The sequence below is a fragment of the Lonchura striata genome, chromosome 22 (assembly GCF_046129695.1).
Source record: "Lonchura striata isolate bLonStr1 chromosome 22, bLonStr1.mat, whole genome shotgun sequence".
In the NCBI taxonomy this organism is placed as follows: domain Eukaryota; kingdom Metazoa; phylum Chordata; class Aves; order Passeriformes; family Estrildidae; genus Lonchura; species Lonchura striata.
The window spans coordinates 10,672,861-10,699,576 of NC_134624.1; the positions used below are offsets into that span (position 1 = coordinate 10,672,861).

The window sequence follows — 26,716 nt, forward strand, 5'->3', positions numbered from 1 at the left end:
GGGTGTGCCAGCTGTGCCACCAAAGCCTCTCACAGGGAGTTGTGCCACTGCACAATCACCTCCCACCAGGACCAGCTGCTGCTGCACTTTGAGCAGCTGATGGAAGCAAGGGCTGGGAGGAGCTGGGGCTCTCCAGGCAGCTGCTCCTCAATGCCAAAGGGCAGGGTCTGTGTCCCCTGCCTGAGCCAGAGGGACAAGGAGACAGCCATGGATCCAGGAGTCGTGCCCTGCCTGGGCAGAGGACACACCAGTACTTAAATCACAAGTTCTGATTCGAGTATCTGCTCGACTTTCTAGCATGGATAAGAACATAAAAATCAAACTCAGGGTGCTTACTATGTGTTCTATTCACTGCATCTTAAAAGTCGTGATTGTTACAGCTGAACTCACGCCTGCATCCAGGACAGAGTTGGATTTGAGGACAAATTCTCTAAGTAGCTGGAGTTAGGAGCAGTCCTACAAAGGTGGACACTGGGTTAGACTGGGTTTTTGCAGGCCTGCTTTGGAATAAGTGTCAGACTTACAATTTAGCTGTAAATAAATGTAACTCACGTGATCCAAGAGCTTTATTGATGCAGCAGGCACTTCACTTTACATTAAGCCAACACCAGAGTCCAAGAGTCCTTCACCCACACGTTCTAAGAGCCCTTGTCCCACCCTCAGCTGCAGGATCCCAGCCTGGACACAGCTACCTCGGGACTAAGCAGGACACACGGAGCTTGTACCACCACACCTGGCTAAAGCAGCATCTGAAATACCTGTTCACTTACAGCAGTAGGAGGCAGGAGTGTGCCTTCTCTCTGCCCGTTACAGAAGGGAGCAGGAGAATGTCTTGGCTCCTGTGTGTGATAGTCGGAATATGCAGGAATACCTTTACTCTTCCCCCACCTTAAAGGTTAAAAGCATTCCAAGAGGAGGTTACTGTAGGATTTCAGTAGATTGCAATCTCTAATAAAGATGGACCAGTGTAATTTCAGCTTATTCCTTCTTCTGAGTCCAAACCTGACCGTCACCTCTGTCCAAGTTAACAGTCTTTAGACAGTCTTTCTTGCTGTGAGAACTCTTATAATGGAGCCCAGGCCTCCTACTGCCAGTGCCTGTGGGAAAGGAGAGAGGTTAAGAGTCACCACGTCCCACACAGAACAAACATCAAAGAGTTTAGCACAGAAGGGACTATGGCTCTTCTCCAAAACTAGAAACTGTAATTCTCCACAATCTAACTATCTTTTGCATCTCCAGTGTTGCAAGTCACTGACAGAGCAGAATGTCTCGCCTCCTGTATCCCTGAGGAGGAGGAGGAAGGGCTCACTTCAGTTGAATTTGTGTCCCTCAATATGAACAGTGTTTCCTTCTGAAGTCTAGAAGATGGAGGTGATTATGAAGAAAATAAATTTTTAAGATGACTGCTGGAAGTGGGGTGTTTACTTTGCAACCACAATCCAGTAGATTGCTCTACAGAGTACAAGAGCAGAAGAGACGTGGAGCTGGGAAACATGACTAGACAAATGCAAAGCACCCACCTGGAGCAGGACTGGCAGGTGAAAGCTCCTGAGCTACCAGACCTGCCACAGGCCTTTTCCAGAGGACAGACTGGTACTACCACTGAGCTGACTATGATCTGAGCAAGCCACACGTCCTACCAGTACTGCCACAAAGCAGGACACCAGGCTTTAAACCCTGCCTACTCAGACCTGCCTTGTTCCTTTCACAACAGAGAGCATGAGATGCCTTTCATGTCCCTGCACGCTCTGAGTATCAGTCAGGGTGGTGGTGTGTCACCTCCCACGCTGGGAGCACCACCCACGCTTACCTGAAAGCACCTCAGTGGAAACAACAGGAAAAAAAGAAAAAAAACCAAGCAGAAACATGTTCCTTGCTGTCCCGAGAAATTCTCTCCTCCCTTGTCAAGGCCTGGCAAAGCTGGTGACAGCAGCCAATAGCTGGAGTCACGCTACACCAGCTTTATGTACAGCAGGAAAAAGCTCTGCACCTCGGGAAAGGACAGTGGCATTCACAGCAGCTGCCCTGCACAGGGAGCTGCAGTGTGCCCAGGGATCAGTTTTCCTAGGAGCACTGACAGCCTGGGCTTCAGCCAAAGCCCCTGCAGGGGGGGAAGACTTCACTTGGATTCCTGCCCGGGGGCAGGGGCACCCAGCAGCTGCTTCAGGGCTGTGCCTCAACCCAGAATGTGCCTGGGCCCATCACACACAGGGAAGAAAGTTGCAGTATCAGCTTCTGAACACATCCCACACTCCCTGTTTCACAGCTGACATTCCAGAGGAACGAAAGAGGCCCCTGCTGGTCCCCATTGGAATCTTTGGAGACCTCAAAATCCTCTCCTGGGCAAACCAAACAGGTTTGCTAAACCCTGTGACTCAGCTGATGCAAACTGCCAGCCTGACTCCCTGAGCTCGGCCCCAGAGGAAGCTGCAGCTGCCCCGTCCATCCCATCACATCTCCACTCCCACCCTTCTCCTTGCTGGAGCCCCTGCCTGCCCTGGGGGCCAAAGGCAGCACAAGGAGAACTCCCTGCTGCAAGTTTCCTCTTCCCATGGCAGAGGGTAAGGTTTGAAATACAGGCAAAGGCTTTGTGAATGCAGGCTCAGAGAGAGCAAAGGTAAAAGGAAACAGTGAGCAAAGGTAAAAGGAAACATTCCTCCTCAGGGATGAGGCCCTGCCCCACCTGCTTCTCTTCAGGGGCTCTCCTGAAACCACCACTGGCCAGGACCCTGCGAGCGAGCCAAGAGTGCCCCCAACACGTACCTTTTCATGCCACTGGAGTAATATTGCACTGCTGTTTTCTGTTGGCTTTTCAAATCCTTTATAAATGTACTTCATTAACAAATCAACACCGTTTCTGTCTAAGGAATTCACCGCTTGTTCTATTTCACTGCTTTTAAAAGATGTGAGGACTTTAAGCATCGTTCCCTGCGCCTGCTCCTGGGAAGACAAGGCAAAGAGAGAAATGTGAGGACGAGAACAGCTGGAAACGATCCCAAGACTCGTGTTTGGCAAGAGGTGGCCACGCTCCAGGCTGGGTTGTCTGGGTGAGCGCGGTGAGCAGACCTGGGGTTAGCGGAGGAAGGGTGAACACGGCGGGATGCCCGTGCCAGCACGCTCAGGGCTGTGCCGGCAGCAGCGGCGCCGCTCAGACCGGCGGGGCGCCGCTCAGACCGGCGGGGCGCCGCTGTCCCCCCCGGCCCGTACCTTCACGGCCTGGCTCCGGCTGCTGCCCGGGGAGCTGCGGATGGCGGCGTGGAAGGCGCGGAGCGCCTCGCCCGTGCGGCGGCGGTCAAGGACTCAAACGGGACCTGCGTGCGCGGGACCGCAGCGCGGCTCCGCCCCGGCCGCTCCCCGGGACCCCCGGGACCCCCGGCCCAAAGGATATTGCCTGAGCAGCGCCTCCACCTCGGGGCCGGCATCGGGCTCGGCCGCCGCCGCCTCCTCGGGCTCCTCCACGAAGCGGTTCTCGTCGTACTGGTCGATGTCGAGGCGGCGGAAGCGGGACGAGAGCGTGCTCCGCGCCATCGCCGCCGCCCGGCCCCGGCGGAAGCGGCGGCGGAACCGGAACGCGCGGCGCCGCCCCGCCCCGCCCGGAAAAACAGCGCAGCCCGGGAAAATCCCAACCAGCCTTTAATGTACGCGTCCCGCCGCTGCAGCGCTCGCGGCTCCGGCCGGGATCCCGCGCAGAACGGACAGACCGGGAACGCGGAACAGCCCTTGGAGCGCTTTATTGGGATCCACGTAACACTCGGAAAACGCTGGCTCGGTCCTGCGCCGTGAACGCAGCACGGGCAGCCCCGGCCCCGCCGCACGCCGCGCGCTGACTTTGCTGCTGAAATTTCTTAAAACTTAGCAAAAACAAAAAGTGAACAAGAGACGGGCCCGAGCGGCTCCCGGAGCGTGGTGGTTAAAGGAATCGGTTCATCTAACCCAGGACTAGGCGAGGACTACATGCAGTAGTACAAATCTCAAGGACATATTACAAATACTCTGAAATTAATCTAGGGGCGAGGGAAAAAAAAACTTGCTACAGACACCATAATACACAATAAATTTAGATAATTTAAAAATAAAAAAGGCAAGAGGCAGCATTTCAGCAGCAAAGTGCTCAATAAAAAGTATATTGAAAAGGGGCAGGACAGGGAGAGGTGAGAGCAGGCGGGCGAGGGCTCAGAGGAAGTACGGCGTGGTTGTCCTGGGAGGAATGACACGCTCTGAGTCTGGAACTGCGCGGAATAACTTTGGTTCTCTTGTATTTACATCTTTAAAGACCATGATGGAGGCGATGTTCCCGCAGCGGTAGCAGTAGTTGGGAGCTGACCATACCGTTACCAACTTCTCATCAAACATGAATTTGTATCCTTCGTGGACGAGCTGGTGCGCTCTGCAGATCAGCTTCAGGTTGTTGATGTGAACAAACTGCAAGGGAAGGGGAAAATCAGCGTGGCCCGAGCGGCTGCTGCCCACACCACGTCTGCTCCTGGCCTGACCGCACACAGCAGCATGGAGAACACAACAGGAGGAGTGAGAGCACTGAGAAACCCCTGTGAAACCCCTGTAAAACACGGCTGGCGACACCCGAGCTCTGAGGAACAGCATGAGTCCTGGGGCTGTGCTGTCCCCAGGCTCAAGCCTTCCTAACATGCTGTGCCAGGGCCACACGACAACGCAGTTGAATGTGGCCAGGTCAGAGCCTGCCAAGGCCAGTGTGTAGAGCCCTGAGGAGTCTGCTCAGCACAGACACAATAAAATTAACTCAAAAATTGCTTAAAAAATGGTATTCTTCTCCTAGATCCTTAGGAAACCATTCCATAGACAGCCCAGGAACACAAGTAAGTCCCACCACATCAGACTTTTCAAAAGCAAGATAGGCATTAGTACATCTGGCAGTTACATTTGTGCTTTTAGGTTGAAGTGGCTCATTTTTTCCATCTGGCACAAGCCACGAGTTACTGGCAGAGGCGTGACGGGGGAGTTTGGTGTCCTGCAGTGCCCTGGGTGCACTCAGCACCACCCTGAGCTGAGCCCGTGGCTCCCCCATCCCCACCCCGGGCTGCGTGGCCCCGAGCAGCAGCGTTACCTCGTTGGTGACCTTGGCCCCGAAGAGCCAGCCCGCCCCGCGCGGGCTGATGGCCCACGTGTCCACGTCCTCCGGGTCCGACCACACCAGGTCGCAGAAGGCGCCTTTGTGAGGGATTTCCTGGTTCCGCTCAATGGTCCGGATCTGGTCCAGGGTCTTGATGTCTGGGGAGAGGCCTCCGTGCACGCACAGGATCTGCTCGTCTATTAGCTGCAGGGAGGTGACACGTGCACAGAGCCCTCAGCAGCGCTGCCGGGGAGCTGCAGCTCAGCCTGCAGCGCCTGCCAGGACCCCACCGCTGCTGGCCTGGCCTCTGCACTTACAGCTGCTATCGTGAGCATGTCGAAGACTTTGGTGCAGTACCTCCAGGCGTTGGCGTTCCCGTATTTGGTTTGGCACTCATCTGTTGGAGAGAACGGGTTTGTTCCTCTTGGATCTCGGGGAAACACTGACGGCAGAACCTGCATGCTCAGCTGTGTCACATGAGCTCTGTGCTGGGTCCTGCTGCTGCCCAGAACCAGCACCAGCAGCAGGGAGCAAGAACCTCACGCTCTGCCTGTGCCACTGAACGTGGCACAACACAAGCAGAAACCCCACGTGCCAGAGGAAAAGAGCAGCGAGATCTGCCTCAGACACGTTCCATTTCAGAAGCACCGTGACCTTGTCACCAGTAACAAGCTGCAGCCCGTGTCCCAGCCAGCCCCGAGAGCCCCGGCCCCGTGTCGGTGCCAGCGTGCTTCCCGGGCAGGACTCACCGTAGAACCCGTACACCTGGGTGATCTGCCGGCTCTCGTGGTTGCCTCGCAGCAGCGTGATGCGGTCAGGCCACTTGGCTTTTAGTGCAAGCAGGTATGTGAACGTCTCGAGGCTGTAATACCCTCGGTCTACAAAGTCCCCCTGGAGGCAGAGACGGCGGCACTTGGAGCGACAGTCACACGGGAAAGTGCCCGGTGACAGATCCGCCCCCAGCTCCTCAGTGCCACAAGAACCCGGCGCTGCAGGGCAGGGGATCTGCGGGACCCGCGGGGCTCTCCTCCCCTCACCGCTGTCCTGAGCTGACCCGGGACAGCCTGGCAGGGCGGGATGCTCTGCCTCACCCCCGGGCTCCCGGCAGCACAACTGGGGGCAGGAGCCAGCAGCGGCCCCGGGACTCGGGAGCCCCTCGGGACTTCCCCCCAGCCCTGTCAAACCCGGCGCGGCCCGGCCGCACCTACCATGAAGATATAGTTGGTGTCGGGAACCTGCCCGCCGGTCCGGAACAGCTCGCACAGGTCATAGAACTGCGGGGGGAGAGCGGCGTGAGGGGGCACCGGGCACCGGCACCGGCCCCGGCCCGGGGCTGCACCGGGAGCGGCCCGGCCCGGCCTTACCTGCCCGTGGATGTCCCCGCAGACGGTGACGGGAGTAGAGACGGGCTGGACGTTGGACTCCTCCAGCAGCAGGTCACAAACATAGTCACAGAGGCGCTACGGGAGGAGCGGGGCAGGGTCGGGGTCAGCGCCGGGACCACCGGCACCGCCCGCTCCGGCCCGCCCGGCAGCGCCCACCCCGGCCCCAGCCCGCCCCGGCTGGCCCCGGCCCGCCGCCGCGGCCGCACCTTGAGGTCGTTCTCGGGCAGGTACTTGCAGAGCCGCGCGATCTCCACGTACTTGTCCAGGTCCAGCGGCGCCATCTTGGCTCGGGCTCGGGCACGGCGGGCCCCGCCCGCCACTTCCGGCCGGCGGAGCGCGCCGCGGGCGCGGGCGGAAGCGCGGGGCACTTCCGGCGGCACTTCCGGCCGGGCCCGGCAGCGGCCATGGCGCCGTGGGCGCTGCCGCTGCTGCAGCCGGGGCGGCGGCCGCGCCCGGGACGGTGGTGAGCGCGGCGGGCACGGCGGGGGCACGGCGGGGGTGATGAGGGCACAGCGCTGAGCGCGGCGGGCATGGCGGGGGTGCTGGGGGCGCGGCGGGGGCACAGCGCTGAGCGGCCGGGGGAACCGGCGGGCCCCGGGCCGGCCCAGCCCGCGCTGAGCGCCGCCCTCGTCCCGCAGGTACCGGCTAAGCCCTTGCGGGGAGCGGCCCCGCGGCCGCGTGGGACTCGGCTGCCTCCTCCTCCCCGGCCGCGTCCTGCTGCTGGCCGGTGCCGACCCCGCCGGCGCCTTCGCGGACGCGCACTTCCTGGAGCTGGGTGAGGGCCGGGCCGGGCCGGGGCCGGAACGGGGACCGGGACCGGGACCGATCGCCTGTCCCCTCCACAGCCCCGCTGCGCTGGGTCCCCGCCGGCTGGCGCGGGCTGAGGCCGCGCTACGAGCACGCCACGTTCCTGCCCGCCGGCCGCGCCCCGCGCCTCTGGGTGTTCGGCGGAGCCCACCCCGCCGGGAACCGCAGCTGCGTTCAGGCGCTGGACCCCGGTGAGTGCCCCGGAGCGGGGCTGCCGGACGGGCTGGGCCTCTGCTCCCGCGCTGGTTGCTCGGTTAATCGAATGTCTTCACTAGAAACAGGAACGTGGGAGAGCCCTGCAGTGAGGGGGGAGCAGCCACAACCTCGCACATTCCACTCGTCCTCGGCGGCCGTCGGGGCGCGGCTGTTCGTGTTCGGCGGTGGAGACAAGGGGGCAGAGCCGGTGAAAGACCAGCGGCTGCACGTGTTCGACACAGGTACCTCCCACCTGCGGGATGGAGCTCTGGGCTGTGTCAGGGGGCTGCGATTGTTGTCTGGGGGCGAGTCCCACGGGATGGTGGCTGTTCTTCCTTTGACAGGCCCTTATGTTCATGTGCTCACTGGGAATTCAGACCCGCTTGCTGGTCTGTAGAATTTCCGGAGTTTTCTTCCTGATGCACATGCACTCCCATTTTTAGCCACCCTGAGCTGGTCCCAGCCTGAGACTCGTGGTGATCCCCCTTCTCCTCGGCACGGACACGCCGTGGTTGCAGTTGGGACCAAACTCTTCATCCACGGGGGTTTAGCTGGAGATGTTTTTTACAATGACCTGTTCTGCATTGATACCAGTAAGTGTGGATGGAGGTACTGCAGCACCTGTGAGCGAAGTGCTTTGATTTGGGGGGACATTTTTTCCTGAAATACTAGTTCTTAAGTGCTTTAAGTATTACCTTCTTTGTTTAAATCAAGGAAATGTGTGGGGTTTGTGTAATGCATAACTGCAGAGGTGTTGTTTCCTGCATCAGCTGACTTGAGATGGGAGAAGATCCCGGCCACCGGGGATGTCCCGGGAGGACGGGCATCCCACTCCTCGGCAGCGTTCCAGGAGCACTTGTACATTTTTGGTGGAATAGGTCCAGATGGGCCACTGGACACCACGTACAAGTATCACACAGGTAGGAGGCTGCTCTCAGTGGTGCCAGGGTAGGTGCCAGGCACTGAAGTTACACTGCTGCAGGACTGAATGCTCAGAACTGTTTTAATTCATGGTGTCACTGTCTGCTGTGTGATGTTTAAAGCTGTGACTGTATCTTTGCACTGCAGGAAGGCAGCACTGGACACTCCTGCAGTTTGAATCTCCCCTGCCCAGCGGGAGGCTGGACCATGCCATGTGTGTCATTCCCTGGCAGGCTGGGGCACAAGGGGACACAGGAGACAGCCCAGCTGGGACAGAGGCACCTGTGGCAGCAGGGGACAGAGCTCAGGGCCTGCGAGAGGACTGTGCTGGCAGCTCTGTCCATCTGCTGTTCGTGTTTGGGGGCATGGACACTCAGGGGCAGATTCACAGGGAGTGCCTGGTCACGCTCATCGAGTAATTCCCCACAGCACCAGCCTTGGGCCCCGGGGTTCATTCTGTCACCCTGGCACGGTGCTGGCACTCCTGAGGGACAGGGGCTCTGCCTGAACACAGTCCTGCTGCAGCCCCAGCCAGGGAACATGGCAGCAGCCAAGGTGTTTTAAAGGCACTGCTGGAACTGGCACCAGAAAAGGTCATTGTGAACTTAACTAATCCCATGGATTGGATAAGGATCAGTTAAATAAAGAGACCAAATTTCAGTTAGGCTTCTTTTTTTTCTAAGAACCTTTATTAGGTGTAAATTACTATTCAGTCTTCAGAAAACTGGTCTGTTTCATATGACACTTTATTAAAAGCTCTGAAGCTTTAATACTGCAGGAAAACATAATTAAGCCAAGCTCCTCTCTCGGTGCTGGGCACCACCACTACTGCAGGCAATGGGTTCTGGTGGATAACCTCCCTCTCCCAGCTCAATAAAAGCTGCCCCTTCAGGCAGCTCGGGCTTGATTCCCCTTCCTTATCAGGATGTGTTGTAGAACTGCAGTGAGGTCTAAGTCCACCTGCAGAAACTGAATCCCAGCTCACCCCAAGGCAGCAGAGGCCCAGCTCCTGCTTTCAAACCTCCCACTGTCCACAAGCCCATGAAAGGTGACTTGAGAGGGTGAGCTGCACTCTATCCTTCTTTAGGGTTAGTCCAGATCCTGGCTGGAGCTGGGGAATGGAGATCACACAACCAGAACAGAGTCCAGTGTAAATAACAAATTTATTGTGGTCACTCCAGGTAGAAAAGCTCTACACCAAGTTCACATGACCAGGTTGTTAAATAGAATGTTCCACTGCCAATACTTCTAAACCCACATTTACACTCCCACCCCACTCCCCATCCCAGACATCGAGCAACTGCTAACGAAAAGCAGGATACAGCCACGTTGGGCTAGCGGTTCCAGCTCCACTCACGAGTGAAGATTCAAAGTTACATTCCAAATTAAGAGTTCAATATTTTAAACAAGTGTTCCTGAGTCCAATATATACACACACCACATTCGGAGACGCCGGTATCTACAACTCATCCTTCTCTGCTGCCTCCTCCTCGCCGGGCGGGGGGCCGGCGCTGCCGTACAGCTTGCTAACGATGGGCTGAACCACCTCCTCCAGCTCCTTCTTCTGTGCTTTGAAATCTTCTATGTCCCCATCCTGATGGCTTTCCAGCCACTCAATCTTTTCCTCCACTGCTTTCTCTATTGTTTCCTTGTCCTCAGAGGAGAGCTTCCCACCCAGCTTCTCCTTGTCCCCGATCTGATTCTTCAGGGAATAGGCGTAGCTTTCCAGCTCATTCCGGGCATCGATGCGTTCCTTCAGCTTCTTGTCTTCCTCAGCAAACTTCTCAGCATCGTTCACCATCCTCTCAATCTCCTCTGGGGTCAGCCGGTTCTGATCGTTGGTGATCGTGATCTTGTTCTTGTTGCCGGTGCCCTTGTCCTCGGCCGTGACACGGAGGATCCCGTTCACATCTATTTCAAAGGTGACCTCGATCTGGGGGACGCCACGGGGGGCAGGGGGGATTCCCGTGAGATCAAAGGTGCCCAGGAGATGGTTGTCCTTGGTCAGGGGACGTTCACCTGTGAGAAACAATGAGACAGGGTTATACTTTCCTTCCCAGCTGTGGCCTGTACTTTGTGAAACCGTGAGTGACACAGTTCCTGAGCAAAGTACTTACAGCCTTTGTGACAATCACAAACAAGAATGAAAACCCTACAGCAGACAGACTGCAGCTGTCACACGGGCCAGCACAGCTGACACCCACCTTCATAGACCTTGATGGTCACAGTTGGCTGGTTGTCAGAGGCTGTCGAGAAGATCTGAGACTTCTTTGTGGGAACAACGGTGTTTCTTGGGATCAGCTTGGTCATGACACCTCCAACGGTCTCAATGCCAAGAGTCAGGGGACAGACATCGAGCAACACCAAGTCACCTGGAACAGATCAAAGGCAAGACATGATGCAACTTCAACACCAAACACAACACTGCAGACAGCATCCTGAGGCCTCAGAGGCACAGAGCTCCAAGGACTGGGAAAGATCCAAGTTTGTCTGCATTTGCTGGTCAATGCCCAACAGCCAGTGTAGAGTCAGTGAAGGTGTCATTACCTGTATCCTGGTCCCCAGAGAGCACCCCGGCCTGGACAGCTGCACCATAGGCCACAGCCTCATCTGGGTTAATGCCACGAGAAGGCTCCTTCCCATTGAAGAACTCTTTAACGAGCTGCTGGATTTTGGGGATGCGAGTCGATCCACCAACCAGGACAATCTCGTCAATGTCAGACTTCTTCAGGTCAGAATCCTCCAGAACTTTCTGAACAGGCTTCATAGTGGAACGAAACAGGTCCTACAAAGACAAAACCCCAAGGGTTGTGAGACTGTAGCACGCCTTATTCTGCAGCCCCAAAGGTACAACATACACCACAGAGTAAAGTAACCACTACAGAGCAGAGATGTCAAACTGCCTGAGGCCCAGCTCCCTGGCAGGCAACAGCTGCCTGCTTACACAGTTATTTATACTCCAAAGTGCAATGTTGCAGCATGAGATGCTGCACATTCCCCAGTCCCAATCCAGAGCTGAGCCTGTGTAACTTTACCTTTCTGAACTTACCATGTTCAGCTCCTCAAACTTGGCTCGAGTGAGTGTCTCTGAAAAATCTTCTCCTTCAAAGAAGGACTCTATTTCAATCCTGGCCTGGTGCTGAGATGACAAAGCTCGCTTGGCCTTCTCCACCTCCCGCCTCAGCTTCTGCACAGCTCTGTTATCCTTCCTAACATCTTTGCCAGTCTTCTTCTTGTAGAGCTTGATGAAATGCTCCATAACACGCTGGTCAAAGTCTTCTCCACCCAGGTGAGTGTCCCCATTAGTAGCCACCACTTCAAAGACTCCGTTGTCAATTGTGAGGAGGGACACATCGAAAGTTCCACCGCCCAGGTCGAATACAAGGATGTTCTTCTCTCCCTCTCTCTTGTCCAGTCCATAAGCAATGGCAGCAGCTGTTCTGTACAGGGAAGAGGCTGTCAGGGCTGGGGGTGCCAGCCCACAGCTCCCCTGGGGCAGGACGGGGTGAGGTACTCACGGCTCGTTGATGATCCGCATCACATTGAGCCCCGCGATGGTGCCGGCGTCCTTGGTGGCCTGGCGCTGGGCATCATTGAAGTAGGCTGGCACCGTGACAACAGCATGGGTCACCTGAGCAGGGAGGGACAGCTTGGTTAGAGAAATGACAGAAAAAACAATCTGTAAGCAGTACCAGCCACTCTGAGCAGTGCTGGGAATGAGCAGCCCATCTTTAGAGGTGAAGAGCCAGCAGCAGCTTAGCCCATCGAGCAGGGCTGCTGATGGGGTCTGCAGCACTGACTGCGGTTTGGGATAGCCAGGTCAGTCCTGGAGCAGCCTTCCCTTCTCCCATCTCCTAAAGCTGCCTCTCAAACTTGTTCCCAGTGTTTCCTGTACACTTACTTTCTTCCCCAAGTAAGCCTCTGCGGTTTCCTTCATCTTTGTCAGAACCATTGCAGAAATTTCTTCAGGAGCAAATGTTTTTGTCTGTCCACCTCCAACATCAACCTGAATATGAGGCTTAGCTTTCTTCTCAACCACCTGAAAACAAAAGATACTGTACTATTCAACTATTCCAACTTGTTCCCATGGTTCTTTCTAAATATCAAGCAAAACCTCTATGAGAGGCATAATCTGAGTGCAGCTAACAGCAGGAACTGTTTACACACCAATTCTCCTGGGGGGGACTATGAGGAGATGCCTCTTCTGCCCAAAATCGCAGGTCCTCCCCCTCCAGCCCCCCGACCTGTGCACTTGGGGCCCACCTTGAAGGGCAGGTACTTGATGTCCTGCTGCACCGAGGGGTCGTTCCAGGTGCGGCCGATGAGCCGCTTGGCATCGAACACGGTGTTCTCAGGGTTGGATGTGAGCTGGTTCTTGGCAGCATCTCCGATCAGGCGCTCCCCCTCGGGGGTGAAGGCCACATAGGACGGCGTGATGCGGTTCCCCTGGTCATTGGCGATGATTTCCACGCGCCCGTTCTTGAACACGCCCACGCTGGGTTGCGGGGGGAGCGGAACGGTCAGGCGGGGCCGCGGCCTGCACACATCCCCCGCACCCCGCCGCCCGTTCCGCTCCTCCCCGCGCCCCCCGCCGCCCCGGCCGGGCCCGAGCGCTACCCGCCAGCCCGGCCTGCCCCGTACCAGGAGTAGGTGGTGCCCAGGTCGATGCCCACCACCGTGCCCACGTCCTCCTTCTTCTCCTCGTCGTCCGCCCGGACGGCGCCCAGCGCCAGCAGCGTCAGCAGCAGAAGCCTCATACCGACCGCTCACCTACCGAGAGCCCGCCGGTTACACAACGGAAGCGCCACGTGCTCGGCCGCCCCCCGCGCCGCAGCCCCCCAGCCCCCGCCGTGCGGAGTCACCCCCCGTCCCCGCCCGCTCTTTCCGTGCCCCTCGCCGCCATCCCCCCTCACGGGCCCAGCCCCGCTCGGCCCCGGCCGCGCCCGGCCCTCACCGTTCAAAGCGCCGCGCCCCGACCGCCGCCAGGCCGCGCCGCCCGTCCTTTTATACCTTCCGTTACCTCTTCGTGGAGCCTCCCCATTGGCTGCCGCGCCCTCGCTGGAGCCTCTCCATTGGCCGGCTGCGACCAAGCTGGCCTCCCGCGATTGGCGAGCGCCGCGCGCCCGCTCCGCCGCGCCCGGCGCGCCCCCCTCGCGCCGCCCCATTGGTTGCACCCGCCGGCCGCGGCCACAGAGAAGCGTGAGCCAAGCGGAGCGTCCCCATTGGCTGGGCGGGACCACGGCCGCGGGGTGGGGGGGCACTTCTGGAAGTTTCCATGGTTACCGGCCCGGGGGATAGCCCGGCGGTGGGGGGGGGAATCCCGCCGCTCCCGGGGGCACCGGGGGTACGGGCGGTACCGGGGCAGTGCCGGGAGGGACGTGCGGGGACGCTGGAGCCCGGCGGCACCACGGCCGGGCTGTGCGGGCAGAGCCCCGTCCCGCCCCGTCGGGGCTGAGGTGACCCGCGTGTGCCCCGCGCCCGAGGCGGCACCGGGACCCGTCCCGCCCCGCCGCTGCCCCGCCATGGCGCGACACCCGGCCCCGCACGCACAGGCCGGGGCCGGGCGGAGCCGGGGCTGACGGCGGAGCGACGCTCCCGGAGCGGCCCCGGCTCCGCCTCGCCCGGCCCCGCCGCCCGTCCGGCCCCGGGACTACAAGTCCCAGGAGCGCCGCCGCCGCCGCCTGCGCAGTGCCGCGCCCGCCCGGGCCGCAGCGGCAGCCGCCGGGGCGCTGGCCGGGTAGGGACGCGCTGGGATCCGCGACAGCGCTCGGCTTCCTCCCCGCGAGCAGCCGGAGGAGGAGCAGGGAGCGGTGGGAGGCGGGGGAAGGCCCGGGGCCTGACAAACCCTTTGGTTTTTCCAGGGAAGCGAGCGGGAAGGCGGGCAGCCGAGCGGACGCGGAGCCGAGCAGGGTATGTCGGGTGGGCTTATCGCGACAGAGCGCCCGGGCGGCGGGGCAGCGCTGCGGGCCGGCGGCACGAGTTCCGGTGCGGCTGGCGGGGGCCCCGGCCGTGCCGCTCTCCCCGGGCAGCCCTGCCCGCCCCGGGCACCGCGCTGCCCGTGCGGGGCACCGGGAGAGCGGAGCCCCCGGAGCGGGGCCCTCGCGGCTCCGGGAGCCGCTCCTGCCGCCTCCCGTCATGGCTTTTGTGTCCTGCAGGTTTAAAACTTGAAACTGGACCAGCGCGGGGACTTCCCTTTTTGCTCACTCGCAGACCCCTGACGCTGGAGAAGCCGATGCGGGCACTATCGGGCTTTTTTCTTGCAAAGTCATGATACCGCGCTCCGGAGAGCGTTGGGATGGAGCTCTCGGAGCGAGCATGTGACACTACACTTACTGATAGGTGAAGTGCTATTTTGGTGGACGATGCAGTTGACTCACGAGTAGAAGCTGCAGTTTGAAGAGGATGGAGGGGAAATGGCACGGGCAGCATGTGAAATCTGAAATGCTCTGAAAAAGCAGCAGGATGCTGGCTTCAGGAAACACTTTTCAGCTGCTGCTGCTGAGGAAGGTTCCAAAATGTTAAAGATGCTCAGCACACGGATTTTGATGTGACATTTGTCAGATAATGGATAATATGCTCTCCTCAGTAGCAGCTGCCCTTCCTGGTGGATGGGAAGGGAGCTGCTTTCAGGAGAACAGGTTGGTTTTGTCAGTTTGAACAGCTTCAAGTTCTGCACTTGTTCTGGCTAAAAGTTTATTAGTGTGATGCTAAAGGGAAGTCCACTTTCTGTCATCACAAGCAACTGGAATAGATTCTAGCCTGGTTATGTGCTCTTGTTGATTTTATGCAACATGGCAATGCCATAATAGATAATTTAGTAGCCAGCTGAACCTGTGCTTTACTGATGAGTTCTGCTGTGGGGCACGAGAAACAAGGCTCTCCTCACACGTGGATATGGGCAGTATGTCCAGGGCTAGCTGAGAGCAGCCTCTGGGCAGAAACAAACGTGAGGGATGAGTTTCTTATTAATGACAATTACACAGTGGACCTGAATTTTGTGTGTTACAGGTGTGTTTGAGGTGGTGGGTGCTGTAACGTGAGGGTTCAGCAGTGAGCCCTAGGTCATGGTGAAGCATCCTGCTGAAAAAGGGCTCTTCTAGCTCAGCTGTGGGAGATGGGCAGTTAGCTTGTGTAAAAATAAGCTTTGTGAGAGGCTACTATAAATGCTAATGAGGAAAGAGGTACTTCATCAGGGCTTAATTAGCTTGGAAGCCATTCAGGCTTGCTTAGGAGTTATTTTTCAGCAGGATGGAGAGATTTTGCCTTGCCCTGCCCTGCCTATGTTAGATGTGCCCAAACTTGCTCTGGAAGTTGAGTCTTGCTTAGCGAGACTCAGGAGGAGCAAGTAACCCTGAGCAGGAAACACGGGAGGAGGAAGAAGGAGCTGGTGTACCAGCAGCATTTACCACTTTACTTAATCTCTCTTCTGTCACTGAATCACAGAAATATGTAAGGAGATGTGGCTCGTTCCTGCATGCCACAGGACAAAGCCACAGACATTGGCAGGTGGAGTTCAGCACCTGAAGATTCAATGTCGTGCTCTCCAGCACTTTTAGGAGTGGGAAGCCATCTGTGTCCTGTGTCCATCAAAGGAGAATCTGCCTTGGGTTCTGAACAAATGTGTGCTGCCAGCAGGGCAAGGCATCTCGGATGCTGTCAGGTCATGCAGTCTTTGTTGTTGATATGTGGAGCATCATGAAGGGAAATTGTCTGAGCTGTTGTGCTAAGCTGCTCTTACTGTGGCACAGTTACTTGTTGGTTCCTGAGCAGTCTTGAAATGACTGATAGAAAATGGAAATGTTTCCATATCAACGTGAAATTCCAGGATTGAAAAGTAATCTGCACATAGCACTGTCTTGCATATCTGTTGTTCCTTCAGCCATAGCAGGCTGTTGGGTATCTAAGTATCCTAAAGTGACTTCTTTATACAGCTGTGTACAGATACCTGCTTTGCAGTCACAAACCAGATTGCTGGATAATTACAGGCACTTTTTCGTTTGTGAGCAGCTGATAAAGGAGGAATCAGCAGGGGCACTGTTCCAGAGCTGTTCCATGGCGTGTCAGTAAGTGTTGGCTGTGGCCAAGTGCTGCTGAAGCTTTGGCCCAAGTGCTCTGGAGTGCACCTTGTGGAACCTGGTCAGAGGATGCAGCTGCTGTCTTTTTGTACTGCTGTAAAGGGAAGGGGTTTTGGGGAGGAGCAGTGTGTGAGGTAGGTGTGTTAGTGGTACAATAGCTTTTTCTTTCAGGACAAGCTGTGTTGGTAATACCAGTGTCTGAAGAGAGGGATAGCCTGTGCGTCTTGCCCCACTGGGTTTTTTGGGTTTTCTTCACTGAGCCTTGCTGAAGTGCATTGTGTGTTAAAGTGCTGCTTTACATCTCTGCTGTTCTCAGGTGTCTGTCAGGGACCTCAGGTGAAGACAGAGTTGTTTGTGCTCTTGCTTGCTGTGTGTGCGTGGCTTCAGAGTAATTAATTCAAAAAGTGGTGGAAGGCAGTGATGAGGTGTTCCTCTCCATGGAGCCGGATCTCAGCAATAATCCTTGCAGTTGAGCCACTGTGATTTTTATGAAGGTTACCAAGCTGGGGAAGCTGCTGATCCTGTTTTCTTGTACATAAGGTGCAAGCTGCTGTCACACAGTTGTCCTGTGGACTGAGAGGAAAATCCTGTGGATTTTCACAGCTCTTGACAAAGCAGTGGCACACAGTAACCTGCTGTGGCTCAGTTCTGGATCAGTTCTCCTCTCACTTTCGTTGTTTCTGGTGCTCTGCAGCAGAGGCAGATAAGACACACACGTGGGTAGTGGCCAGCTGATGGGGTGTTATCAGGTAGTCACAGGACCAGTATATTTAGCAGCACAGATGCAGCTAAGGGTGCTTTTTGGAGCCTTGTTTTGGGCCTGGAGTTCAGAGAGGCAATGAGCTGAAAAGGAGAAATCAGAATGCACAGCAGTTGGCAACTTCCCACAGCTTCTCAGGGCCTCAGTGTCTGCTCTTCGTCGGGAGGTGCCCGAGTTGTTCCTCCTTTGGTGCTCACCTCACCTTCCAAGCAGGGCTGAGGTTTCTGCTCTCAGTCTTTTTCAGGTGACATCACAAGTGGTACAATGCAGGAGTCTGGCCTCTTTTTGCTGGGCAGGTGGATTAATGCATGTGTAACAGGACTCTGGACTGGGTGGGGCTGCGTGGGCTTTTGCAGATGGGGCTTTTGGAGCTTGCTCTGACCCATGGGCAAGGGAGGAAGGAGCAGAGTGTCTTCCTCAGAGGCTTCTTAGGGAGCTTTGCCCATTCTTGATGCTGGAAACATCTCTAATAAAAAGAAGTTAGAAAAAGGCCCTGAGTGAAACTGAGAGAAATTGCTTGTAAGTGTAGGGAGCAGCTCAGGAGCTGTTTAATCAACTTGTCTGCTCTTAAATGGGGTTGTTACACAAAAATAGAGACTTGCTTTGAAATTTGGCAAAACAAAGGCATAGGACTGTAGGCAGAGGCACCAGGCTGTTCCTAGGGGTACTCCATGTGGGCCTCCCCTTCCTTCCCAAACTTGCTTAGGAGCAGGAGATCCACTTGGACTGACTTTCTGTCCAGGAAAGTGGAGACTGTGGGTTGACACCTGAAAGTGGAAAATGCCAGCTAAAGCTGTTCAGATTTGATAAAGTATGAGCAGCTCTTGAACACAGCCCTACAATGGGAAGCTCTGAAAAGGCAGAAGGCAGCTCTGCAGCTCTTGTTTGTGTGTGTTTTTATGGATTCAACTTCTTTTTCCTGGCTGATAGCACTAGCTGACAGCCTAAAAGCTGGTTACTACTATGGTTGCAGGCAGTAGCAAGTTTACTGCTGTTTTTTTTGTTTGTTTGTTTGGGTTTTTTTTTTGTTGTTGTTTGTTTTTTTTTTGTTTTTTTTGCAAGCTCTTAAATTCTGAGACTAAAAATAAATTTGTTGCAAGAAGTTATTATTTGTTTCACAAAGAACTTTGGCAGTAACAGCAATGTTTCTTCTTCTAATCATTTCTCTGAGACTGTCCTAGTTAAAAACATCTGAATTAGCACATCCTTCAAGTTCCTGTTGTAATCTCATTTTTGGATGTATCAGCTGTAGCCTCTGGTTAGGGTTGCTGAATTTGGTTTGGGGTATTTTTTGAGTTTGGAGGTTTTTTTTAAATGAGCTTTATACCCAGTTTTCTGTGTTTACTAGGAATGGCCTTTAAACCTTTGGGTGTAATAAAATTGAAATTTTTTTATGCATGGTGACAGCTTCTCTGTTCATATCTGCCTGGCTTCTGACTGTGAGGTTAAAACTATAGATGAAAGGACTTAATTACACAAGGAGCAGTGATGGTTGTCAGTGCACCTGGTTGTCAGGCTGCAAAAACCCAACAAATGGGCAACCTGTGCCTAATTAGGGAGCTAATCTGTATTCTTCAGTGAGGATCACCTCCTGCTCTGCTGAGCAGTGAAACACAGGTCTTTAAAACACTGGCAGGGGAGAGCACTGGGCCAGCACGTGGTATTCTAGCACATTATTTGTAGTTTCTCAAGCATGGTCTAAGTGGGTTTGTGAAACAAGGCTTGTCCAGAGCCACTGCAGGTTGTGGGAAGTAAGTTTTTATATTGACTGGAGTATTGCTTTGAAGGGTTCCTCACCAGAGCCCTCTGACGTCTCCATTACTGATGCACACGACAAGTACATTAAGATCTGTTTCAGATGGTATCTACATCAAACCCTTGTCCTGCCCAAATTAGCTGGTGTGGCTGTTAGTTCTGGTGGGGAACATGAAGCAGTTAACCATCAATTCCATGATTTGCATGATTGTACTTCTTCCTTTGTCAATATTAATTCACTTGATGGGGCTTTCTCCTCCCAAACAATTTTTACATGAATTTTCTCCTGGAATATGTCTTGTGTGGTGCAGTACTCTACTGAGATGTTTTGTAGTTGTGAAGTTAAAACTGATATTACATTCATACAGAAAAGTAGTTTGTGTAGATTTTAGCCCCTGACGTGCTATCAAAGCCTATGGTTGTTTCAGTTTTTCTCACTATAAAACAACATTTTTGGATCATGGCCCAAAGAAATATTCTTCTGAATTGAAATATTTGAGGAATTTTTTCTGAATAAATTCTACTGTTGAGCAGAGTCTCTAAGAGTATTTCCAACTACTGCCTTATCTGGGTGTTGATACACCTTGGTTTGTGGTTTGGTGGGTTTTTTGCTTAATTAGTAATTTTGTTACTATTATTTTTTTTAGCAGAAAAGAGCGGCATTGGGAGCTTGGTGCTTCTGGTGCACAGGTGAGAGAGGCAACAGGCCAGAGAGATTCCAGCAGCCAGATCCTTGGGTAGTGCTGGGTTATGTGGATGGGCTTTAGGATGGAGGAGTGGTGCCTGTTCCCCAAACAGTGTGTGGGAATGGGGGCTGGTCTTCATCTCCTTGACCTTGTGTCACCTGAGCTGTAGCAGGGCCACGTGTCCCAGGTGAGGCCAGGTTCCCACCTCGTGTACCTGAGGTGTGGCAGGGCTGTGCTCCTGTTCCTGCTCACCAGGTGAGCTGAAAATGCCATCTGCGTCTCTGCCAGAGTCCCTGAGGTGTGGCAGAAAGTGAAGTGGCACTGGAAAGGTTGCATGGACGTGCCTCGGCGCAGGGTGGGGGTTTGGGGAGGGGCATGGCAGCGTTCCCTGCCGGGCTCAGCCCGTGCCCAGCCGCGGGCTGGCAGGGCTCCTTCCCTCCCTGCTGGGGCTGATCTCCCCGTTCCGTGTGCCAGGGCCGGTGGCACCATGGTGAAGCTGGACATCCACACGCTGGCCCACCACCTGAAGCAGGAGCGGCTGTACGTCAGCTCGGAGAAGCAGCTGATCCAGCGGCTCAACGCCGACGTGCTGAAGACGGCGGAGCGGCTGTACCGCACGGCCTGGATCTCCAAGCAGCAGCGCATCAACCTCGACAGGCTCATCATCACCAGGTACTGCACACCCGCCCTGCTCCTCACAGCCTGCAGCCTCTGCTGTGCTGGCCAGAGGAACAGCGAGGCTGCAAACCAGACCTCGGCTGCGGAATCTCACACCGAAACTTACTCGCTGGCCATTGAAACAACTATTTTTGTAATACCTGTGTTTGTTCTGCTTCTGTTCATGAGAGCAAACTATCCAGAATTTGTGAATAATTTGTAGTAACTCTCTGGAAAGACGTTTTTCCTCTGGCAGCCTGGTTAATAGATCACGCGGCATCTCTTAGCAAGTTTGTTTACTTAAGAGTTACTTAAAGTGTTTCAATGTTTTTCTTTAAAGTGCTGAAGCTTCTCCTGCTGAATGTTGCCAGCACGCAAAAATCTTGGAGGACACCCAGTTTGTGGACGGGTACAAGCAGTTGGGATTCCAGGAGACTGCTTACGGAGAATTCCTGAACAGACTGAGGGAGAACCCCAGGCTTATTGCGTCCTGCCTGGTTGCCGGAGAGAAGCTCAACCAGGACAACACCCAGGGTGTCATTCACACCGTCTTCACCTCCATCTATGGCAACTGCATCATGCAGGAGGACGAGAGTTACCTGCTGCAGGTGCTCCGCTACCTGATCGAGTTTGAACTGAAGGAAAGCGACAACCCCAGGCGGCTGCTGAGGCGAGGCACCTGTGCTTTCAGCATCTTGTTCAAGCTTTTTTCTGAAGGACTCTTTTCTGCAAAACTTTTTCTTACTGCTACCTTACATGAACCAATCATGCAGCTTCTGGTTGAAGATGAAGACCACCTGGAAACCGATGCAAACAAGTTGATTGAGAGATTCTCCCCAGTACAGCAGGAAAAGTTATTTGGAGAGAAAGGCACGGAAAAGTTCAAGCAGAGAGTCCAAGAGATGGTTGACTCCAACGAGGCCAAGCTGGTGACTCTGGTCAACAAATTCATTGGCTATCTCAAACAAAACACGTACTGCTTTCCTCACAGCCTGAGGTGGATTGTGTCGCAGATGTACAAAACGCTGTCGTGTGTGGACAGGCTGGAGGTGGGCGAGGTCAGGGCCATGTGCACAGATCTCCTTCTGGCCTGTTTCATCTGCCCTGCCATCGTCAACCCCGAGCAGTACGGCATCATCTCTGATGCTCCCATCAACGAGGTGGCAAGGTTTAATCTGATGCAGGTATGATTCACAGTAAGGCACTCTTAAAAATACATAAATGACTTTTTTCTTCCCTCTAGAACTGATGCTACTACAGTAAAAGTGAAGGTACTGTCTGTCCTACTTATGAAATAAATACTAATGAAATATTTGTGTTAATTGTTCCTGAAAAGGCAGGCTCCAAAGTTTGTCTGTTTGCTTAAAATACTGGCTTGAAAAAATTGACAGCATGTATTCCTGTATCCCTTAGAAGAATTGAAAATATCCTTTATAACAGCTGTTTTTAAGGGCTGGAAGCTAAGGCATAAAAATGACTAGAAGATGAATTCTGGAATGTGTGAAAAAGAATGTTATGCTGTTCTTGCTGATGTTAAATATTATACAAGGTATTGCAAAAAATAATGAAATACTTTGCTGAAAACCCCTTGTTGTCTGGCAGTAATGTCCAGTGCTCTACTTGGAGCATTCCCCAGCCCTCATGACCAGTTTGTGTCATTATGCAAACACTCAGACAATTTAATGATGTTCCATGGAGGAGTCATCTGAAGGTGTTGAGCAACACTTGTCTGACTGAGGATGTTCCTCCACGTGAGGAACAAAACCTGCTTTTTACTGTTGTCTATAAAGTGGGCAGGGAGTGATTCTTACAGTGCAGTCACGCTGCTGAGTTTTGCCCAGTGTTTCTCTAAAATCCAGCAGCAATCCTCTCCTGTGTCACTGCTCACGTGCTGTAGCAGAGCAGTTGGCAGCTCTTTAAATTGAGGGTTGCTTTGCAGTTGGAGATGAATAAGGGTTATGTGCTCTGAAATAAGAGTTAGCCCTCCTGCTATTTCTCCTGAGTAAAATATATGCAGCCTTTGAAAATCTCTAGGTTTAGATGACCTAGATTCAACTCTCAATTCTGACGTGTTGCAAAAACAAAACGTGCTTTGTTCCTGGGAGGGGGAAGTATGGATGGTCACAGCCTACTGTGTGTGCACATTTTCTTGTTAAAGGCAATGACTGCTTTTTTTCCTAAAGCTTCTTGCATTTTTGTCTTCCCTGAAAGCAAGCACAAATCTCTGTCCACTGAATCAGAAGTATTCTTTGGAGTATTACATGAAAAAGGGTTTAGAATGCAAGAGGTTTTTTGAATATTTTTTTATCATCAGGTCCATCATGGTATGTAAAGCTTACTCTGTGTACTTCTTTTTCATTTCAGGTTGGGAGACTTCTGCAGCAGCTGGCAATGACAGGCTCTGAGGAGGGAGATCCACGTATGAAGAGCAACCTGGCTAAATTTGACAAAGTAAGAATCCAGGCTGAAAAAATCCAAGGCTTGGTGAATACGTCATCATCCTTCTGCAGCCTCCTTTCTCAGACTTTGCAAAGGACTTACTAAGTGTTTAATTTCCAAGTTACATGCAGTCAAAAGCAGATTAAATCCTGCACAAAGCTGGGAAAAACAAAATCTTGAATACTAGAATTAAGGGTTGGGGATTCTTGCTTCTACTCTGACCTAATACTTCTTAAAAGAGAATATTTTTTAAAATTAAATTAAATGGTATTTTCAACTGAGCACTGTAAGTGTTCAAGGCCAGGTTGGACAGGGCTTGGCATAACCTGGTCTAGTGGAAAGTGTCCCTGCTCATGACAGGGGGTTGGCACTGGATGGTCTTTAAAGTTCTTCCAACCCAAACCACTCTGTGATTCTGTGAAATACTGAATTACTGTCTGTGGTTTTTCAACTGAACCTAACAAAACACTTTGGTCTGAAAACGGCCTTAGTATAATGTCTGTTTTAATACCAAGTAATTGCTTAGTGCCAGCAACTTCTCTTTCTTTTTGCATAGTTTTTCTTTTTTTCTTCAGCTTTTGCTGTTAGTATGGATCATTCCTAGCCATCGAGCAGTTGCCTTCATCAGAGCAACAGTGAAGCTGATGGCCTTTGATAGATTGTCAAGTGTTTAAAAAGCTGTTGGCATCCTTGGTAGCCTTGTATCTGCCCAGGTTTTGGTAATTCTAGTTGTTACACAGTCACCACACAAAGCTACACATTTATTGTACAAGTAACATTTGCACTCAGATTTGAAAGTGGTGTCGTTGCTTCTTTGTTTCATTTTCAGTCTTGCCTCAGCAGATTCTTGAGGAAGGGCCAGTTTATTGCCATTATTTTTTTTCCCTTAAATTGTAAGAGGCCACTTAAGTGAGTAACAGTTTGGAATGCAGGAAAGGAACGAAGGAAATGCTGAAAGTAGCTGCACACTTTCCTTGCTTGCTCTTCGGTGACCTTAAAATATCTGCCATTTTATCCCAAGATTTCAGAAGTAGGAAGCGAAACTTAAATGATTCTGTAAGCCACTGAACTCCTGTCCTAGGTTTCATTCCAGGCTCGGGGGATGGTGTGTGGTTCACGCTGTCTGTGTCTCTCAGAGCTGTGTTGCTGCTTTCCTGGACGTGGTGATCGACGGGCGCGCGGTCGAGACTCCCCCGATGTCGGCCGTGAACCTGCTGGAGGGGCTGAGCCGCACCGTGGTGTACATGACCTACAGCCAGCTCACTGCCCTGGTAATGCCTCTGCTCCTGTCAGCCTGTTCCCTCCAGTTCCACCCTGCCAAAGCAGGCTGGTGTGCACTGCAGCTCTCACCCCAACCATTGTCCGTGTTTAGGTTGGCTTCATGCGGAACGTGATGTCAAGCGATCAACTTAAGGAAGATCGGATGGCTTTGGAAAACTTGCTGGCAAATTTACCCCAGAACAAACCAGGGAAAAGCAGCAGCCTTGAAATGACTCCATATAACACCCCCCAGCTTTCTCCTGCAACTACTCCAGCTAACAAAAAGAACCGACTGCCCATAGGTAAGGAGAGCGAGGGGAGCTCCCATGTGATTTCTGACACCTTGGGCATTTCTCTGCCATTTCCTCAGTCATCTCTTGGGCTTACTCTTCACCTACATCTTCAATTCCTACTTTTTCTGTATAGATGGTGAAGAATTTTTCTTAAAACCAGCTAGCTTCCTTAGTGTCTAATGCAAGTGTGGTGAATGACCTTCATCACTCCAGCCTGAACTGGAGAAAATTTCTGGAGTGGTTGGTAGTCGTAATGGTGGTGGTTGGCAGTGACAGTAAAGGGAAGGTTTGAAGGTGGGAAGCAGATCTGGGGGAAAATTGCTTAGGAAAGTTGTAAGTTGGAAGCAGAGGCATTTAATTAGTGGGATAGAATAAGTCTAACATTTTTGTTAGAGAACAAATGAACAGGAGGGTGAGCAAGCAGGAGCAGGACTTTAAGAGTATGTGCTGAGAAGAGAAGGTTTGTCCTTTCTTCATTCCTTTCCTGCTCTAATTCCAACTGTCAGTATTCTGGAATGCAATTTTTGCTTTTTTTTCAATAGGATTTCTGGGTCTAGATTTTTTTCCATATTAATAATACTTCCTTTTGAAACAGGAAGTGTGGTACTCTTCTTCAGTGTATATTTATGTGAATATGTCCACATGGGATATTTTTGTTTGAGATGTGGTGTTGGTGTGTAAAAGGATGAAAATATACAGAGGCCAATAAGCGGCAAAAAACACCCCCAAAACAAATGTGTCCCATGTTGGTTTAACTCTGCATTTGAATGGTTCTGGTCTTACAGCTCTAAAGTGGTGGCACTTTGCAGTATGTATTTTATGGTATAAAATAGCTTTTGCTCAAGTTTTTTGTTTCTTTTGTTTCATTTTAATGCTTTCGAACTCCAGGACAGCAGTTGGCAGCGATTACTGCCTGGGATACCTCTGCTACCAATCTGTCAGCTCACATAACTCTAGTAACCCCTTTTGGTGGGTAATGCCCTCTTTCCATTCTTCTGTGAAACTTTGACTCGTGTCACATAACTCAGCATGCTTTTGGGCCACCTGGCAGTCAGTTCCCTTGGCAGATTTCTGCAGTGTGTGAACTCATTTTGTGTACATGTGGGATTCAAAAACCCCTCTGTGAGATAATCAGAGTTTGGCTGCCACTTCTGCACACTTGCCTTGTTTTCTTGGGTCAAATAAAGTAGCAATTGGTGTCATGCTGCCATTCTTAGAAACCTTCATTTCATGTGGGTGTTTTTACTTCTGTGGAGCCACATGTGGGAATCTGAGGCCAGTTGAAAAAGGGACATCAGAGTGCCAAAGTAATCAGAGTAAACCACCTGATGTTGCATTGTGTGTCTGGTTTGAAACACCTGTTAGAATAGGATTTCCTACTTCTTAGGAGAAAAGCCTTTTAAGCAAATTAATTAGAGTTTTAAACCACAGAAACCTAGACCTTTTTTTAGTAACAAACTTAATTTTCTCACATAATGTATAAAAAGTCTTTCTGTGGTTGGAATAGGATAAATTGCTGTAGGCGAACAGGTCACAGTGTACCTTGTTTTCTGCTTCTCAACTTTTATGTTGAAAGTTTCCTTTTCCACAGGGCAATACTCAAGTTTAAACACCAGTTCCATTTCTCAAAAGTTTAGTAAGACTTTGATTTTGAAAATTTACTTAGTGTGTACTGCTAGTTAAGACACTACAGGTCTGTATTTCCATTGTATTGTCTTTTTCTCCTCCTTAAACAAGGAGGAAAAAATTTCTAATGTGAATATTTTGAAATATTTTCTTAGCCACTCGAAGCAGAAGTAGATCAAACATGCTAATGGACCAGCACGGAGATCATGAAGGATCCTCCCAGGAGACTATTCCAGAAGTTCAGCCAGAAGAAGTGCTGGTGATTTCTCTGGGGACAGGTCCACAGATTACTCCAGGAATGATGTCAGAAAATGAGGTATCCAGAAATGATGACCTCTCAGATGTTTTGAACCGTGCAGCCTCTGTCTTCTCCAACAGCACAGCAGTGAGGATGCAGAGCTGGAATGGGAATTAAAATCCTTACTCTGTTCCTGAGCTTGGAAGTTGTAGCTTTCAAACCGGCCTTTGTTGGGAGGGTTTGTTCCCTCACTTAAGAAGCTTAAGAGCAAACCTGAGCTCTTGTTTGTGAGCATTAAGAAACTGCTGTGTCTCTGCATGCCCTGTCCTTTGGATGCAGGGACACAGGTGAATGGCAGAACTGGAGCACTGATCCTAATGCTTTTGGCAGCTCAGGAAAGGCACAGGCCCAGGTTCTTGTGCGGGCAGAGCTGAGCTCACAGTGCCAGCAGTGCTTGCAGACTGTTCCTGGGGCAGGGCTGGTGTTCCAGCCTTTTCTTTCTCCAGCTGTAGCACAGCTGCTACTTCCAG

At 52.8% G+C, this 26,716-nt stretch overlaps 5 protein-coding genes across 15 annotated transcripts in view; 2 read left to right on the forward strand and 3 right to left on the reverse strand.

Annotated features, from left to right (window-relative positions):
• Window positions 1–548: 548 nt before the first annotated feature.
• On the reverse strand, window positions 549–3,583 carry ARPC5L (actin related protein 2/3 complex subunit 5 like). The gene is made up of 4 exons (XM_077787933.1): window positions 3,389–3,583; window positions 3,208–3,289; window positions 2,764–2,940; window positions 549–1,097 (listed from the first exon to the last, which is right to left on the reverse strand). Exons 1-4 carry the CDS (start codon window positions 3,526–3,528, stop codon window positions 1,035–1,037), a joined length of 462 nt encoding a protein of 153 aa, XP_077644059.1. The 5' UTR covers window positions 3,529–3,583; the 3' UTR covers window positions 549–1,034.
• A 133-nt stretch (window positions 3,584–3,716) lies between these two features.
• On the reverse strand, window positions 3,717–6,776 carry PPP6C (protein phosphatase 6 catalytic subunit). Its single transcript, XM_021543707.3, has 7 exons — window positions 6,681–6,776; window positions 6,454–6,549; window positions 6,298–6,363; window positions 5,839–5,980; window positions 5,407–5,486; window positions 5,084–5,293; window positions 3,717–4,422 (listed from the first exon to the last, which is right to left on the reverse strand). Exons 1-7 carry the CDS (start codon window positions 6,753–6,755, stop codon window positions 4,174–4,176), a joined length of 918 nt encoding a protein of 305 aa, XP_021399382.1. The 5' UTR covers window positions 6,756–6,776; the 3' UTR covers window positions 3,717–4,173.
• A 102-nt stretch (window positions 6,777–6,878) lies between these two features.
• On the forward strand, window positions 6,879–9,057 carry RABEPK (Rab9 effector protein with kelch motifs). The gene is made up of 7 exons (XM_021543706.3): window positions 6,879–6,937; window positions 7,113–7,249; window positions 7,320–7,472; window positions 7,557–7,718; window positions 7,920–8,069; window positions 8,247–8,396; window positions 8,545–9,057. The coding sequence occupies exons 1-7, from the start codon at window positions 6,879–6,881 to the stop codon at window positions 8,814–8,816; spliced, it is 1,083 nt and encodes a 360-aa protein (XP_021399381.2). The 3' UTR covers window positions 8,817–9,057.
• A 484-nt stretch (window positions 9,058–9,541) lies between these two features.
• Window positions 9,542–13,424, reverse strand: HSPA5 (heat shock protein family A (Hsp70) member 5). The gene is made up of 9 exons (XM_021543704.2): window positions 13,352–13,424; window positions 13,039–13,167; window positions 12,661–12,892; window positions 12,299–12,436; window positions 11,916–12,028; window positions 11,447–11,837; window positions 10,945–11,182; window positions 10,602–10,769; window positions 9,542–10,416 (listed from the first exon to the last, which is right to left on the reverse strand). Exons 2-9 carry the CDS (start codon window positions 13,152–13,154, stop codon window positions 9,857–9,859), a joined length of 1,956 nt encoding a protein of 651 aa, XP_021399379.2. The 5' UTR covers window positions 13,155–13,167; window positions 13,352–13,424; the 3' UTR covers window positions 9,542–9,856.
• Window positions 13,425–13,566: 142 nt separating this feature from the next.
• The window catches only part of GAPVD1 (GTPase activating protein and VPS9 domains 1), a 28,979-nt gene continuing 15,829 nt past the window's right edge, over window positions 13,567–26,716 (forward strand). For 2 of the 11 annotated variants that reach the window (XM_021543709.2, XM_021543719.2), the window contains exons 1-10: window positions 14,080–14,134; window positions 14,259–14,307; window positions 19,635–19,677; window positions 20,148–20,345; window positions 20,671–21,514; window positions 22,695–22,781; window positions 23,906–24,040; window positions 24,142–24,331; window positions 25,211–25,291; window positions 26,104–26,264. In XM_021543709.2, coding sequence (XP_021399384.1) covers window positions 20,161–20,345; window positions 20,671–21,514; window positions 22,695–22,781; window positions 23,906–24,040; window positions 24,142–24,331; window positions 25,211–25,291; window positions 26,104–26,264 — 1,683 coding nt within the window. In that variant the 5' untranslated portion in view covers window positions 14,080–14,134; window positions 14,259–14,307; window positions 19,635–19,677; window positions 20,148–20,160. Of the gene's footprint in view, window positions 13,597–14,079; window positions 14,135–14,258; window positions 14,308–14,552; window positions 14,737–14,756; window positions 15,036–19,634; window positions 19,678–20,147; window positions 20,346–20,670; window positions 21,515–22,694; window positions 22,782–23,905; window positions 24,041–24,141; window positions 24,332–25,210; window positions 25,292–26,103; window positions 26,265–26,716 lie in introns of those variants that run through there. The other 9 variants (XM_021543713.3, XM_021543710.3, XM_021543712.3 and 6 more) reach the window with 9 other exon arrangements.

What these genes read in the sequence shown, in the direction of transcription:
- HSPA5 (XM_021543704.2), bottom strand. Translation starts at nt 13,154, where the DNA reads ATGAGGCTTCTGCTGCTGACGCTGCTGGCGCTGGGCGCCGTCCGGGCG. An exon ending in ATGCGGATCATCAACGAGCC is followed by an intron (nt 11,838 to 11,915) that starts GTGAGTACCTCA and finishes TTCCCTGTACAG; the next exon opens with AACAGCTGCTGCCATTGCTT. An exon ending in GACCATCAAGGTCTATGAAG is followed by an intron (nt 10,417 to 10,601) that starts GTGGGTGTCAGC and finishes TGTTTCTCACAG; the next exon opens with GTGAACGTCCCCTGACCAAG.
- PPP6C (XM_021543707.3), bottom strand. Translation starts at nt 6,755, where the DNA reads ATGGCGCCGCTGGACCTGGACAAGTACGTGGAGATCGCGCGGCTCTGC. An exon ending in GCGGGGACATCCACGGGCAG is followed by an intron (nt 6,364 to 6,453) that starts GTAAGGCCGGGC and finishes CTCCCCCCGCAG; the next exon opens with TTCTATGACCTGTGCGAGCT. An exon ending in ACACCAACTATATCTTCATG is followed by an intron (nt 5,981 to 6,297) that starts GTAGGTGCGGCC and finishes CTCTGCCTCCAG; the next exon opens with GGGGACTTTGTAGACCGAGG.
- ARPC5L (XM_077787933.1), bottom strand. Translation starts at nt 3,528, where the DNA reads ATGGCGCGGAGCACGCTCTCGTCCCGCTTCCGCCGCCTCGACATCGAC. An exon ending in GTGGAGGCGCTGCTCAGGCA is followed by an intron (nt 3,290 to 3,388) that starts ATATCCTTTGGG and finishes AGTCCTTGACCG; the next exon opens with CCGCCGCACGGGCGAGGCGC. An exon ending in GCCGGAGCCAGGCCGTGAAG is followed by an intron (nt 2,941 to 3,207) that starts GTACGGGCCGGG and finishes TTGTCTTCCCAG; the next exon opens with GAGCAGGCGCAGGGAACGAT.
- RABEPK (XM_021543706.3), top strand. Translation starts at nt 6,879, where the DNA reads ATGGCGCCGTGGGCGCTGCCGCTGCTGCAGCCGGGGCGGCGGCCGCGC. An exon ending in CGCGCACTTCCTGGAGCTGG is followed by an intron (nt 7,250 to 7,319) that starts GTGAGGGCCGGG and finishes TCCCCTCCACAG; the next exon opens with CCCCGCTGCGCTGGGTCCCC. An exon ending in CACGTACAAGTATCACACAG is followed by an intron (nt 8,397 to 8,544) that starts GTAGGAGGCTGC and finishes TTTGCACTGCAG; the next exon opens with GAAGGCAGCACTGGACACTC.